Raw genomic sequence first — 13,713 nt, 5'->3', positions numbered from 1 at the left:
ACTAACAGAACTTTACATTAGATGAAATGTGTATTACAAATTAGAATGGAAATAACTATCAGCTGTATACTGTCTATACACCAGAGTTCATTCTTAGGGCTTTTCATAGCTTGATTTTTGGAATAAACACATGACTGAGTAGAAATAAGCTTACTTACAAGAGTTTTTAATAAAATTTAATAAACATTTGTGTAGGCTAAGGGATATAACACAGAAAGACCTCAAACATTTTAACAAACTTCCTATTTTCATGATATCCTTGAGATGGAGAAGGAAAAGACCCATCAATAGATACGTTTTTAACTCCATACAAACAGCTGTTCATAAATTATTATATTTACAACAAAATTAGGTTTCAACTCCTTTTAAACACATTCATGGAATAATTAATGAATGAATTTTACATACCTAACTTTATTTATAAGGCCTGCTCGCTGAACTTTAGTTGATAAGCAGTTACTTATAATACAACATAACTTAAAAGTATTCTGTTACATGTTTTAAAAATATAACTCACCATTAAAAAATTATTTAAGTATTAATGCATTATAAAACACTATCAATAACAGTATACTATGTAAATTATTTGTCATTTAACATAAGGCCTGCTCGCTGAACTTTAGTTGATAAGCAGTTACTTATAATACAACATAACTTAAAAGTATTCTGTTACATGTTTTAAAAATATAACTCACCATTAAAAAAATTATTTAAGTATTAATGCATTATAAAACACTATCAATAACAGTATACTATGTAAATTATTTGTCATTTAACATACGGAATAAACGTTCTGAGTAAGTAAAACAACAAATATAAAACACACAAATAGTGACTTCAATATAATATAAAATAACTATTGACAGCAAAAAACAACAATAAAAGCTGTGGAGTGGTTAATACTTCTGAAAGTTTGATATAAAACTATTCTTTGAACATAAAAGGTTGATTAAATTTCTTTTGTTAAGTACAGAACCTGAAGCAGCTGGTAATTTTGACATCTTTTTTATATACTACAATACTGAATGTTTCAATTTTTTTCCATTTTAAGATTAGTTGCTTTGAAGGATGTTATGGCAACCATGAAGTATTGGTCATGTTACATTTTACCAAATTATCATAGAAACTTAATATTATTCATATTTTCAAATTAACATTTATTCATTATTATTCTAGTATTATTGCTTCTAGAATTGACAAGGCTTTCTTAAACAACGATATTAACATCACTTTCATGGTGTTTAGGCTTCACCTTTTTAAACACCTAAAATTATTACAATCTCTTGAATCTCTGATTTTAAGACATGAATGCGTGATTTAGAAATATATATATGTTTCTCCCACTACAGGTATTGGTATCACCTTAAATCAGCATCCTAATTCTGTAACTTAACATTAATTATAAATCCTCATTATTACACATGAACTCACCGTATCCCAACCTATTTTGTACTATTTTTATTATCATTAAATATGTTTCCATTTACTTTGGCGGGTGGTCATGTACCACCAGAAAGTGTCTACAGAATATTAAGCAAATGCAATACAGACTCAGTTTAGACCAAAATAATGATTATGTAATACAATGTATACATTTAGAAGCAATTAATCAAAGTATATTTGCTCACTGGTTCATTTTTATGAAACAAACTTAACTATAGTAAGTAAACATTATCAAAAGAAGAAAAGAAAAAACAACAACATAAAATGTGTAAACTATTATAACATTTCCAAACTTCATGAAAAAACAACTCCTTGATGTGCCTATTTATGTTTCCTGTTTAAAAACACATGGCTCTTTCGTTAGAGCAATATAGAAATCACACAAAAGTGAATTTTGTATTCTTATATAATCAAATGAAATTAGCATAAGAACTTATTTATTTTATGATTGGGTACGTTTAATGAGGGAAATTTTTTTTTTATTAACAGCACTAAACACTAACAAAAATATGCCAGTAAAAATACAATAAAGAAATATTGACCTTTTGGTTTAGCAGAAATTTGTAACCAATCTTTACAACAATGAATGATTTACATTTTAGCTCTTAGTCCTTTCTACACATAACTTTAGTCTGCCTTTTGTTCTATTAAACCTTTTTTACATATTTCAGATGTCATACTGAGCTTTGAGCCACTACATAGATATGTTAAGCATATCTTCTACATCAAACAGTTAAATATATTTTGATACAAAATTTTTAAAAATCAGTATTTTGACTATTCTGTCTCCTTTTGCAAACTGAAACTGATTTGGAAATGGAACTATCATTTTCAGAAATAATTTAGTAAAACTTGTGAATTTTTCAAAAGCTATTTACAATCTAAAAAAGCAACCACCATTTTACATTTTTGTGTTCTTGTCATTCAGCAGAAGCTTTCTACTACAGAAGTCTCTTTGTAAACGTTTCTTCATTTGTTTCTTATTGGTCTAATATGTGTGTACATAAATAGTAAAGCATGAAGGTTGGTGGAAAGTCACACCAAACGACAATATCATAAGTGATGTTCAGTAAAGGTTTTTAAAAATGAAAATTTTCCAATGTTATAATGTTGCAATCATAAAAGTTTTATTTATGCTGTTTGGTTAACTGAGTAATGAGAAGTATTACCAAATAAGACATTCCAGGAACTAACAAATTAAATATTAAATACACAGTACATGTAGTTCAGTATTAAAAAAAAAAATCAGCCTTCAGTATGCACATGATCTCCCAGCTCATACCTCAGTTTCAGTTTATGATCCCATCCTAGCATTTGTCTATCACAAAACACAGCTTTATAAGATGGTCTTCTACTTACTCTTTACCAGAAACAAACTAACACTGGACCAAGTACACTTGGGTTACACCAATTGTTTGCTACCTTTTCTACTCATTAATCAAGGTAAGTTTAACATTAACCGGGACTATATACAGTTGGGAAGTTTTCTACTGTTTGATTACCATATGAATAATTTAGGACAAATTCAGCTTTTATGATTGTTCTTTCCAAGAAACACTATTCATGAATGATCTTTCAAGCTTGTTAAAAAGAAATATAATGTAGAATTGGCCTGGTATTTTATTAGAGACAAGATATTATCATAATAAACAAGTACAAAAGTTGTTAAAACAGCCTGTTCATTACAAGCACTTATTTTTTTTGTTTTAATCAGTCCAAAAAAATTATAATTATATAGCAATATGATTATTATTTCTGATAATTAATTTCTCTATTTTAAAGCCTTGAATTGCAAGAACTGAATTATATTTTTTCTTTAATTACTATACTACTAATTTGTAGCTCTAGAACATATTTACAAATTTGTTTTCTACACATTAATAAACTATAGTCATATAATGCATTAATTTTTGCAATCAGAAATAGCATTTGTTTTTTTTTGTTTTAAGTACGTTACGAGGGTAAACACTGTTTTCACACCTGGAAATTTCTACCAAGTAAGTTAGAAAGCATGAGCAATGTTTAGTAGTTGTGACATAACAGAATGATACCAGATTTGTTCAGATTACTCAACTATTCAGAACAGGATTTCAAATGGATTTAAGAACATGGAAGAGCAATATAAAATTGACTATGACAAAAAAATTAAGCTTATTTCTCAACTACAGAAACAAATTTCTAATGAACATAAATAAATATTACTGAAATAAGCTTATAAAGAGTAAATGTGGAATGAAACAAGCTTAATTCATTAAATGTCTTTCTTTTAAAATCTGACATATATATACGTATATACAACTCTAACAGTCTGTACTCACACCCTAATTTGGGTAACTGGAGACTGCTGTATTAAACACAATACCAGGAATTTGCCAATAACAAATCAACTAACAACTAATTTTTACTGTCAGTTTCAAACCATCTTCTTATTCTGTTGTCATATGAAGCACTGGTTTTAAACTGCAGTTGACAAATGAAGCCTTGGCAGTAATTCATGCTACCAGATGCCACACACAGAAAGCAGAACTGTACATTTGATGATGCAATCAAGAGGGTGCTGTTTTCAAACACTGGATACAGAAAGCTTCAGGGAGGCAGCCTTTATGATAGGTATGACCTGCAAAAAGTATATTAACAGTACATAAGATGTTTCTGGAAAAACTAGATTTAACAGTAAATTTACTAAATGATTATTTTACAAGCAACTAAATTAAAAAAGGAAATGTACACGTAACTTTACACAATTATCTGCACTTTCTCAAAGCCTACTTGATGTATGTATCAGCTCAGGCTATAGAAAAAGAGAAAAGTGCATGAATAGTGATTGTCATTCATCACTCACATTTCTGAGAAACTGGTAGGATAACTGTAAAGCATATATAAACTATATATATATAACAACTATACTGTGAAACTATATACTACCTACAACTGCAGAACAAAACCACACACCATCTACAACTGCAGAGAGTAACCACACACAGCCTGCAACTGCAGAGAAACCACACACAGCCTGCAACTACTCTGAGAAATCATACATCAAATACAAATACACAGAGAAACGATACATCATTTACAATAACACAGAGAAACGATACACAGTGCATAACTACAGAGAAACGATACACAGTGCATAACTAAAGAGAAACGATACACAGTGCATAACTAAAGAGAAACGATACACAGTGCATAACTACAGAGAAATTATACAGTACCTACACCTATAAAGAAAGAAAACACACACTATACACAACTACAAAAATATCTACACACCTCTTACAACTACACAGAAAAATCACACACCACCTACAACTACACAGAGAAATCACACACCATTTACAACTACAGAGTTATCACACACCACCTACAATTATATGGAAGTAATACACGACTACAACTATCAAGAGAAAATAGCTACAAAAAGAAACCATACACTATGTATTACAAAAAAAAACACCCATTTACAGTTATATTGAGAAACCATATATTATACACTGCAAAAAAACACACACCCGTTTAGTTATATTGATGTACTACAAAAAAAAACACTCACTTAGTTATATTAAGAAACCATATACTACGTATTACAAGAAAAAACAACATACACTACCCACAACTACACTGAGAAACAATACACAACCTTAACACACACGATAAAACATACACCACATACAGCAACTACACAAGAAACAAACTACCTACCACAACTGCACAGAGAAAGACCAACTACATAAAAAACATACACTAATTAACACAAGCACAGATAAAATATACACTACATTGTGATGTTCTACAAAAAAACTACAACTAGTTCACTATAATACAATAACACATGATACACGACCATTTTTACAACTACAAACACATTTATTATACTCTTGACAATGACAATACATTCACAGTTGCACAGTACTGATGTTGTCAATACACGACTTCACAAACTCATTACAGGCCTAACTGGTTCTCAACAGGTTTAGAAACTACATGACATTGTGCCAAAACCATGTGTATATCTTATTCACTCTAACATTACAGCCTAATTCCATGATACACTAGATTCATGGTGTACTGGAAAATGTGCAACTTCAAATCACCTGGTCTTTAATAATAAAACCTAAGCCTGAGGAAATCACATACTAGCTATGTCAGCTTATATGAACGGCCACATTCAATTACTATCAAAAAAGTGCTTCAAATTTTCAGTAATACACAATTATAATTATTATAAATAATAAACACCAATAATGTTATTCATAAAAAGACAAATAAAACTTACCTGCTATATATACTATTTACTACTACTACTACGTAGAAAAAATCACAATACCTACCACAACTACATACAGTGATACCCCGTAATGCAGCACTTGTTTGAGCTGTTAACGGAAGCCCACACACCGAGCAGCTACTCTTTAATTTTGCTGTTATCCCCCAATGTGAATCAGGTTCTTCTAGGAACCGACCCAGTACAGTAGAACACAAATCCTGCTTCTGGAAGAGAACAATCATATAGTCAGTTGTTAGGAGAAAAAGCAATAATTTTCCTAATATTTTTGTACAAGTCCTCCTTATTAGGCACACAAACATGTAAAAATATATGTCTGGATGATAAAACAAGATGATAATTAACTTACATACTACTTATGTTGTCCATAAAGTTTACATGATTTATAATTAGGTCAAAAAATTTATGTTTTCTTAGTGCAAACTACACAATGGGCTATCTGCACTCCTTCCACCACTACAAATCAAATTCCAGATTTTAGTGTTGTAAGCCTGTAAACTTACAGCTGACCCACTGAAGGACTAGTCAAAAAGAAAATTACATGTAGCTCAAAATTAAACTTTAAAAAGGTAAATAAAGATTTGCATTCTTTATTACTTTCATGGTTTAAGATTTTCAGAAAAGTCTAAACAAATAGTTTCAGAATACAAAAAAATCATCTACAACACTTAGATCATTTACAAGAGTGCTTATTTTTCGCTATATTAGTTGTCATTTTATAGCATTTGATTTTTGGTGAACAAGAAACATTTCAAAACACGTGATGATTATGCCATAATTTGTTAATTTTGAACCAGGTTAGAAATATTGGACATAGTTCACAAAGAAAATAGCATCATTAAATAATTTTAATTTGGAATCACTGCATCACATAACACACAGATTTACATTACAATTACATAACATGTAAACTGAGAATGTTTCTTCTTTTTTCCAAAGCAGTGGCAAAAATTTATTAATAAAGAATCTGTTTGATTATTTTAATTTTAACAATTGGGAAATTTTTGACAAAAGTGCACTATTCTTGCTCTAAAATGTACCTACAATTGAAAGTGGGAGAAAAAGTTTATAATCTTATTATACTTAATACATTATAAATAAGAAATAAGGCATGATTTTCTTTATGAAAAACTATGAATCTTTATCTTGCAACTTTTATTATATGCTGACATATGAGGGGATAACACTCATTTAAATGAAGAAAAATGTTGGAAGCTTTTTACCTTGCTTTCATCTTCTGTCTCACTTCTGCGTTCTTTTAACAAAATCTGGTGTGCCTAGAAGCAAAGAAAAAGTATTTTCAGCTATTATGTTAAAAATATAAAACACCTTTGTCATAGAAATTCAGACTCAATCTGAATCACCAGAGCACTTCAATTTTCAGTTTTCTTAAGACATGCAACGTGTTCTTTACCTTTCATTTTTGTAGTTGTTTATTTTTTCAAAGAAATAATAATAAAAACATATCTAGTTAAATTATGTCTCATTTACACAAGAATACAATAAATTCATCCTAAGTTGTTAGAATATCAGACCGCGTTATTGTTTTGTAATGGCGTTAAGCCTTACCACACCATTAGCTTCCCTTGAACGAGAAATGTTCAAGGAGCAATGTGACAGCAAAACGATTAAATTGGAATTTAACTTCGCATCATTAGAGCTGAGAGCAGAGCCAGTCAAATGCAATGAACAAGCTTTTTAAATAATTTTATATCTTTCAACTATTTATTAGTTTACATAAAACAATCCAGAATTTTAACTTTCAGACAATTATGTCTGTATACAAGGAAATGAGCAGTCATGGCCACTTGCAATACATCTTATTCTTGTTATTGTTTTGATCATAATCTTCTGGCTGTGCAAGAATAACAGGTAGGTGAAAAGTTTGCACAATCTTTCTTAACAATGCTTGTGAGTCAATCACAACATTGTGTAGTAAACGGATAAGGAATTACAAATATTTGCAATTTCAAAACTAAACATTATTAAAAAAAACCTCGATTAACACAAAGTATGTAAAATCAACTTGTTATGACAGACCAACAAGTAACACTTTTTTTTTATCATCCTTAGGTCATCATCAAAATCTTAACCTTATGATGACTTAAAGAAGTTAAAATGTTGCTACTTGTTTTGTGTTTTAAATAAAAGTTTTTAATACCTATAACAGCCATCTCTACTATATATGTCCTCAGATTATGATAGAAAATAAAGTAGTTATTGCTGCACATGCAACATAGCATTTCTCTTTCTGGATAAATTTAAATTTTATTTATAAAAACTTCCAATATTAAGTATTGTTAACAAAATATAAAAGTGCATGCTAGTACAACTAAATCTGTATTAAGCAGCCACCTAACGAGTAAGGTGTAAGTAGAAGTGTGGCATCGTGAGTTATTGTGAAGTTTAGCTGTGATCAATAATCTACTGTAAATATTTGTAATTATATATATTTATTATGTGAAAATTTAAAAAGATAATTCAATTCATGATTTAGGAAATAAGTATATAATGTATTTCCATTCTACACTGATACTGAAAGAAACCACTTTCACCACTTTTTTGATGAGAAAACAAGAAGACTTGAGATTTTGTGACTTGGTCAAGTACTGCTGAAGAAGAAATTTCATTTCCAACAATTATATACTACTTTTAAAACAATACTGATGTCCATTAAATATGTGACTGCATAATGATCTTCATAAAATTCTTGATAGTGCCATTATCCAACTTCACTACTCGTAGATATACTACAGGAACATATTTCTGTATTTCTACCTAGCCTACTTGTAATGACTGAGTTGCTTGGCATAGTATATTCATAAATAATAATTATCAACATAAGATGAAAAAACAAACAAATGAATAAAGTAAATCACAATTTCCTTAATTCTGTAACAACCATTGTAACAAGGTATCAAAATGTTGGATGTCAGTGTTCTGTAACAGCCATTGTACTACAAGGTATCAAAATGTTGGATGTCAGTGTTCTGTAACAGCCATTGTACTACAAGGTATCAAAATGTTGGATGTCAGTAATTCTGTAACAACCATTGTACTACAAGGTATTAAAATGTTGGATGTCAGTAATTCTGTAACAGCCATTGTACTACAAGGTAACAAAATGTTGGATGTCAGTAATTCTGTAACAGCCATTGGAACTACAAGATATCAAAATGTTGGATGTCAGTGTTCTGCATATTAGTTATTAAGTATAATAAGGTTATGTCAGGTGAATAAGATCCATATCCAGTCTAATTCAGAAACGTTTCTATTAACAAAACAAAAAATGCATGTCTGTTAATATGCTTTTCATAATATTTCTTTCATACTTGATACTTATTAACTATACCAGCTGGAGTACCTGTACCCTGGACAGAAGTTATGTAAATTCATGATTAATGAAAGGTTATCTCAGGACATAAAAAGTTGCTTCCCTTATATGTAATTGTAAAAAATGCAAAAATGCCCAAAAAACTGCAAACCACAAAATATGAAACTGCAAATTTGCATATATCTCCACATGGACCCAACAAACCTTCATGCCAAATTTGGTGAAGATCCATCAATAAGGGGCAAAATAGTGGTAAAAACTGCAAAAACGCCCATAAAAACTGCAAAATGCCAAACTGAAAATTTGTATGGACCTAATGAATCTCCATACTAATTTTGCTGAAAATCCATCCACACCTTACAAAGTAGTTACATGGACATACAACAGACAGTACTATTATATTTATATAGATACTTAACTTGAAAGTACCTTAAGAAAACTGTTTATAATTAAAAGAGATTGGTCAGCAAGAAAATGTAAAATAATACATTTCTACCCCTCTATAGATTCTTAAAGTAATTATGAAGTAGAGTGGTGCTAAGCTTTATTACTCTAGTTTGTTTACTTTTAACTCTACAAAAAATATTAACACTTCATTCTATTAAAATATTTTAATTTAGATGAACAAACCTCAGGAGAAATTGTGGTAGGTCGACGGGACCAAAGGTAGCTTTCCAGTCGTGACAACATTCTGTGAGCCAAGGCACTAAAATAGAAAAAAAAAGTTTTTCATATTAGATTTTACAGACATAAAAAAGAAATCAATTATTTTTGAAACAATTAAATGTTCTACTTAACACAAAAGTACAATACTCTGTAACCCATGTGCTTTCAAATGGTGGACCTTTCAATAATGCTTGGGTTATAGAGTATTGATTTCTTGAACCTACGTGTTTTTCTAACATCATTAAATGTTCTATCTAACAGCAAGATAAAAAGAAGCTGAAAATGATTTTTTCATAAACAACACTAAAATAATAATAGAGATGTCATGTTTACTTGTCATCTGTGATCGTGATATTAATAATTTCAAACCGACATCCTTACCTTTGCTGTACTTCTATCAGATGTGAGAGAATGCAGGCTTGGTAGAAACTGGCAGACAAGCCACCAACTGGGATCTTGGATTCCTGGAGAAGTTTAACTGCTGTGGATGAGTCAAGAGCTTCTACAAGTAACTTTCCAATCTTTTCCCAACTGATGGTTACTTTCCAGTTAGTAGGTGTCTCTGCAGAAGAGCTAGGAAAGGGTGTTAGTTCTGAATAGCTGTTACCACAGGTCAAACAAAGAACTTCTCCCATTACAGTCTGTCTTTGTGATAACAGAAATAGTAGGTTTTGCCACTTTTCTGGATAATTGGACAAAGCAGCTAAAAAGAAAGAATGAATAAAATAAATTTAGGAAATTAAAATATTAAATATTGTCAGTGTGCAATCCAAGTAGTGTGTCACCATCTGTAATTTCAAACCACCTACGACAGGAGGCAACAGGTCACTGATGGCAACTTACTGCTATTTTTCATACATGTTCTATATTTAGAAAGACAAGAGTAAGCAATATAATCAGTCAAAATATATCGCAGCATATAATACTATTAATAAACTATTTTAGACTTACATAAAATGCCAACTTGATACAAAAGTTCTATATCTCCAAGCTGTAGGACTGTAGACAGAAGCTGTTCGTGGAGAGACTGTTTTTTCAATATATGTATATAGCCTAGCCAATACCTAAAAAATGGATAGAAAAAAGTTCTGTTTGGAAACATATTTCTAGGTGAAACAAAGTATCACTTTGATATCCATGTTATTAAATGTTACAAACTTAACTCTTAAGAAACAGAAAAACATAATCTATATTTCTGAACTGCAACATATGAAAGAAATGTTAGGCTTAAAATTTGTTTAACTAAATTAAAACCCACGAGATATTTTTAATTCAGTGAGTACCATACAGTAAATAAAACAAAAAGATACTATTTAGTAAACGTAATACTATTAAAAATAGCAATGTTGCAGAGAAGTTTGTTTATTGTCAAGCACAAACCTATACAATGGGTTACTTGTGCTGTGTACACCACAGGTATCAAAACCTAAGCCTTCAGACTTAATGTGTACTGAGCCAATGAGAGGCATTTTAGTGAAGAAAATTATTCTATTCAATAAGTGTGTAATACTGTGAAAAAGACACTGGTTTTAAAGCACAAGAGGGCTACATTTGTTAAGTACATTTATCTGTTAGAATGGCAAATTAATGTAGTGATTTGACTATCACCCATTATAAATCCATGTCTAATACAATGCTCAAAGTAAAGGTTACCATCCCATAAGATATTAATTGTAAAACCTTTGTGGTGGGCTCATGGTTTGTTTATTTCTTTGTTTATAAAAGAAATGAAATTATACTATTGTTCACCTTTAGAAAAATGTCTTTACGTTTCTAATATTTATGGCATTAGTAGTCTCTGAAAATGGTCGCATCATTCTGCACAGTCTGCTGAATAAAACTAAGTTTAATAATATTATATTAACACTTAGCAATAAATCCAGTTTTATCATTCTTTGGGTACTAACACACTATTCGTGGGTGTTTGAAATAATTTGTAATCAATTTTGGAAAGTTTATTATAAGATTCAAAAGGATCAAACTCACATTGACCTATAATATGATTTCGAAAATTTATTAGAAGATTCTAGTGTTGAACACATAATGATTTGTGACATTGTTTGGTACGTTTATTGCAAGGTTCAAATGTGTTAGATACATGCAGGATAATTTTAATACAATTAGAAAAAATATTACCAGCTAACAAATTTTCAATCTTATCCTGATGTGTACCATAATTCATACAGACAGATAAAAATTCCAGAAAAAAATTAATAAGTGTGTTATTTACAGGCAAGACTCATTGGAGCTGCACAGAAATTAAAAGTTGGAACATTTTTTAATTTTCCTTTGCAAATTTACACAATATCAATCTAAAGTATTTTGGAGTTAAAAATTGTTGAAAGAGATATAGAATTATTAAATATTTTTACTAAATTCGACATGCAGGAGTGCACTCAATGCATGAAAGGTGCTCACTGGATGTGTTAGGGTTAAAAATAAAACTCACCATGATTCATAACATAGTTTGGAAAGTTTATTACTTTAAATGTGTACTCACACTGACTTGTAACATAGTATAGAGTTTATTACAAGATGCAGAGGTGCTAAACTCACCCTGATTTGTAACACAATTCAGAAAGTTTATTACTCGGGCTTATAGTGTCAATAAGCTCTTCTAGAAATTTCCCTCTTTTCCACAAGTAGCGATGTGATCCAGGTCTAAAATAAAAAAACATACGGTATAAAAAGTTTATAAAAAAATTATTGTTTTTTTCTTCATGCATCTCCTACTTACAGTAATATACAAATTTCTATGTTATGAACCTGGTGCTATGGAATTGATATATAGGCAACAGTAAATCTGTTTTACCATTTACCACAATATTCCTGTTGTTTTTTTCTATATAAATTACTATTTTTGCTTGGTGCATCTGATGTTCAGCTACTTTTACATTACAAACATAAAATAATCCAATATTATGATACAGAAAAGTGATACAGAGTGAGTGAAAGTGATTAATTAAAATAGTAAAGACATATAGGGAAACAAAAGAAAATAATACAATTTAAAATTCTGATCACCCGTTTAAACCACTCAATACTCTAGTAGGTGGACAAAGAAAATCATAAAACAGGAAGAATCAGCAATGTCCATTTTATTTGAGCCATTGTAACAGATTGTAAAAAATAAACACTAGTAAACATAGTGTTTCAGTATTATTCAACATTTTGTAAAGACTTAGGCATACTTATTATTTAACAGATACCAACTGATTAACTGCAAAGGCTCAATTGCACTGTTATTACTGAAAGTCACCTAATTTCTCTTTGTGGTACATCAGTGGTTGTATCTAAGCTTTAAAACCTTTATTCACTCATTAAAAAATTGCAACGGACTCAAACTGTGGGAGGAAGGCAAGTTAGTAAGACATCATAGTATCATATAGTGTGTGCTTGTCTCAACTCTATTGGATGTACTCCAGCTGTGGGAGGAAGGCACTATGGTTAAGCAGTATGGGCCTGTATAGAGTGTGTTCACCTCAACTCTACTGAACAGACACTGGTTGCAGGAGGAGAGCACAAGTGGCATGAGTGATGTATATGAGAAGTGACCTGCACTACATTAACTGTATCACCACCACACCACTTCTCACCATAATCAGTCCAACTGGTGAGGGTTCTCTATCGTCCACCACCCCAGCAGCTAGGAACTGGTAAGTGGTAAGGGGGTCTCCCATGTTCCACTCAATGAAGGGGGGGGCACTGGTTCTTTGGTCTGGAAAGGTCTTTTACTGGAGACACTGCAATGGGTGACTGCAAAACCCAGCCAGAGTGAGCAAGAGAAGTGGTTAGAAAACTTCCTCAGTGCTGGTTTTTTCCATGATAGATCATGAAAAAGTTACAGTCTGGATCAGAAATGGAGTAAACATACATACATACATACTTACATATATATACACACACACACACACACATATATATATATATATATATATATACCACATGGTATCCATCTACCACTCTTGACAGTGTGACAAAAGGT

General features: G+C 30.7%; 1 protein-coding gene across 4 annotated transcripts in view; it reads right to left on the bottom strand.

Moving 5' to 3' along the window:
• Nucleotides 1-598: 598 nt before the first annotated feature.
• The window catches only part of LOC106458744, an 80,348-nt gene continuing 67,233 nt past the window's right edge, over nucleotides 599-13,713 (bottom strand). For 3 of the 4 annotated variants that reach the window (XM_022385049.1, XM_013918283.2, XM_022385050.1), the window contains 7 exons: nucleotides 12,285-12,389; nucleotides 10,680-10,792; nucleotides 10,110-10,431; nucleotides 9,693-9,768; nucleotides 6,952-7,005; nucleotides 5,775-5,934; nucleotides 599-4,060 (listed from right to left, as the gene is read on the bottom strand). In XM_022385049.1, the coding sequence (XP_022240757.1) occupies nucleotides 3,990-4,060; nucleotides 5,775-5,934; nucleotides 6,952-7,005; nucleotides 9,693-9,768; nucleotides 10,110-10,431; nucleotides 10,680-10,792; nucleotides 12,285-12,389 (901 nt within the window). In that variant the 3' untranslated portion in view covers nucleotides 599-3,989. The remainder of the gene's footprint in view (nucleotides 4,061-5,774; nucleotides 5,935-6,951; nucleotides 7,006-9,692; nucleotides 9,769-10,109; nucleotides 10,432-10,679; nucleotides 10,793-12,284; nucleotides 12,390-13,713) is intronic. The other variant, XM_022385051.1, reaches the window with a different exon arrangement.

Source organism: Limulus polyphemus, unplaced genomic scaffold, assembly GCF_000517525.1.
Source record: "Limulus polyphemus unplaced genomic scaffold, Limulus_polyphemus-2.1.2 Scaffold507, whole genome shotgun sequence".
Lineage (NCBI taxonomy): Eukaryota > Metazoa > Arthropoda > Merostomata > Xiphosura > Limulidae > Limulus > Limulus polyphemus.
The sequence above is the reverse complement of the archived record's forward strand: the minus strand, read 5'-3'. Positions and strand labels throughout refer to the sequence as shown.